Source organism: Sinocyclocheilus grahami, unplaced genomic scaffold (genome assembly GCF_001515645.1).
Source record: "Sinocyclocheilus grahami isolate Dianchi unplaced genomic scaffold, SAMN03320097.WGS_v1.1 scaffold43387.1, whole genome shotgun sequence".
Lineage (NCBI taxonomy): Eukaryota > Metazoa > Chordata > Actinopteri > Cypriniformes > Cyprinidae > Sinocyclocheilus > Sinocyclocheilus grahami.
Window position 1 is genome coordinate 1 of NW_015524436.1, and position 1,140 is coordinate 1,140.

The following is a 1,140-nucleotide window of genomic DNA, read 5'->3' on the forward strand; positions in this document are numbered from 1 at the left end:
TCTTTTCTGAGTGATTTTGTGTCTTTTGCTGGAATTAATGATGAAGCCAGTTGGACAGTGGGTTGCGTTTTTCTTTGCACTGTGGGCAACATGGGAAACGGCTTTGTCTGTCACGCGATATTCCATACCGGAGGAGATGGAGCGCGGGTCAGTCGTTGCAAATCTAGCCGCTGATTTAGGGCTGGATGTTAGTGGACTAGCACAGCGAGAGGTAAAACTTGATATTTTCCATAACAACAAATATCTTGATATTAATAAAAGAACTGGCGATTTATTTATTGTTGAGAAGATGGACAGGGAATCTCTTTGTAATACGAAAACTATGACGTGCTTTTTAAAATTAGACCTAATAATTGAAAGCCCATTGCGTATTTTCAATATTGAATTGGGAATCACAGACATTAACGATAATGCTCCTCATTTCCGGCGAGATAAGATTGAATTGGATGTCTCAGAGTCCGCAACACCGGGGGAAAGATTTTCTTTGCCCAATGCCTTTGACCCAGACGTTGGTGCCAATACAGTCAAGACCTATAAATTAAGTGAAAGTGAACATTTCACTGTTGATATACATTCTGGTAGTGACGGTACAAAATATGTCGATTTGGTTCTCATGAAGGCTTTAGATAGGGAGAAGAAGGCTGTTCATAATCTGATACTCACTGCAATCGATGGCGGAGTCCCTGCGCGCTCGGGCACAGCTAGTATTATTGTGCGCGTCCAAGATACAAATGACAACGCCCCTCAGTTTGATCAGGCAGTTTATTCTCTGAATATTAGCGAAAATTCTCCAGCCGGTACTGTTGTTATTAAATTAAACGCTACTGATGCTGATGAAGGCCCAAACGCTAACCTTACATACTCATTTACGCTTTACACTTCTGAGAAAACGCAGGAGATGTTCTGGCTGAACTCAAAAACTGGCGAAATTGCAGTTAAGGGCACCATTGATTATGAAGATCTGAAAATATTTGAGATGTTTCTTGAGGCTAAAGACAATGGCCCCGTTCCTCTCTCCGGTCAATGCAGAGTGACTGTGTATGTTAAGGATATGAACGATAACTATCCCGAGATAACCATAAAATCTCTTAAGAATACCGTGGAGGAAAACATCCCAGTCGGCTCTGTTATAGCTCTGGT

At 41.7% G+C, this 1,140-nt stretch overlaps 1 protein-coding gene across 1 annotated transcript; it reads left to right on the forward strand.

Annotated features, from left to right (window-relative positions):
- Positions 1–14: 14 nt before the first annotated feature.
- LOC107580760 (protocadherin alpha-C2-like) lies at positions 15–1,132 on the forward strand (the record flags this gene model as incomplete). Its single annotated transcript, XM_016266403.1, has 1 exon — positions 15–1,132. A coding segment is annotated over exon 1 (1,095 nt), but the record flags the coding sequence as incomplete, so codon positions are not given.
- Positions 1,133–1,140: the final 8 nt, after the last annotated feature.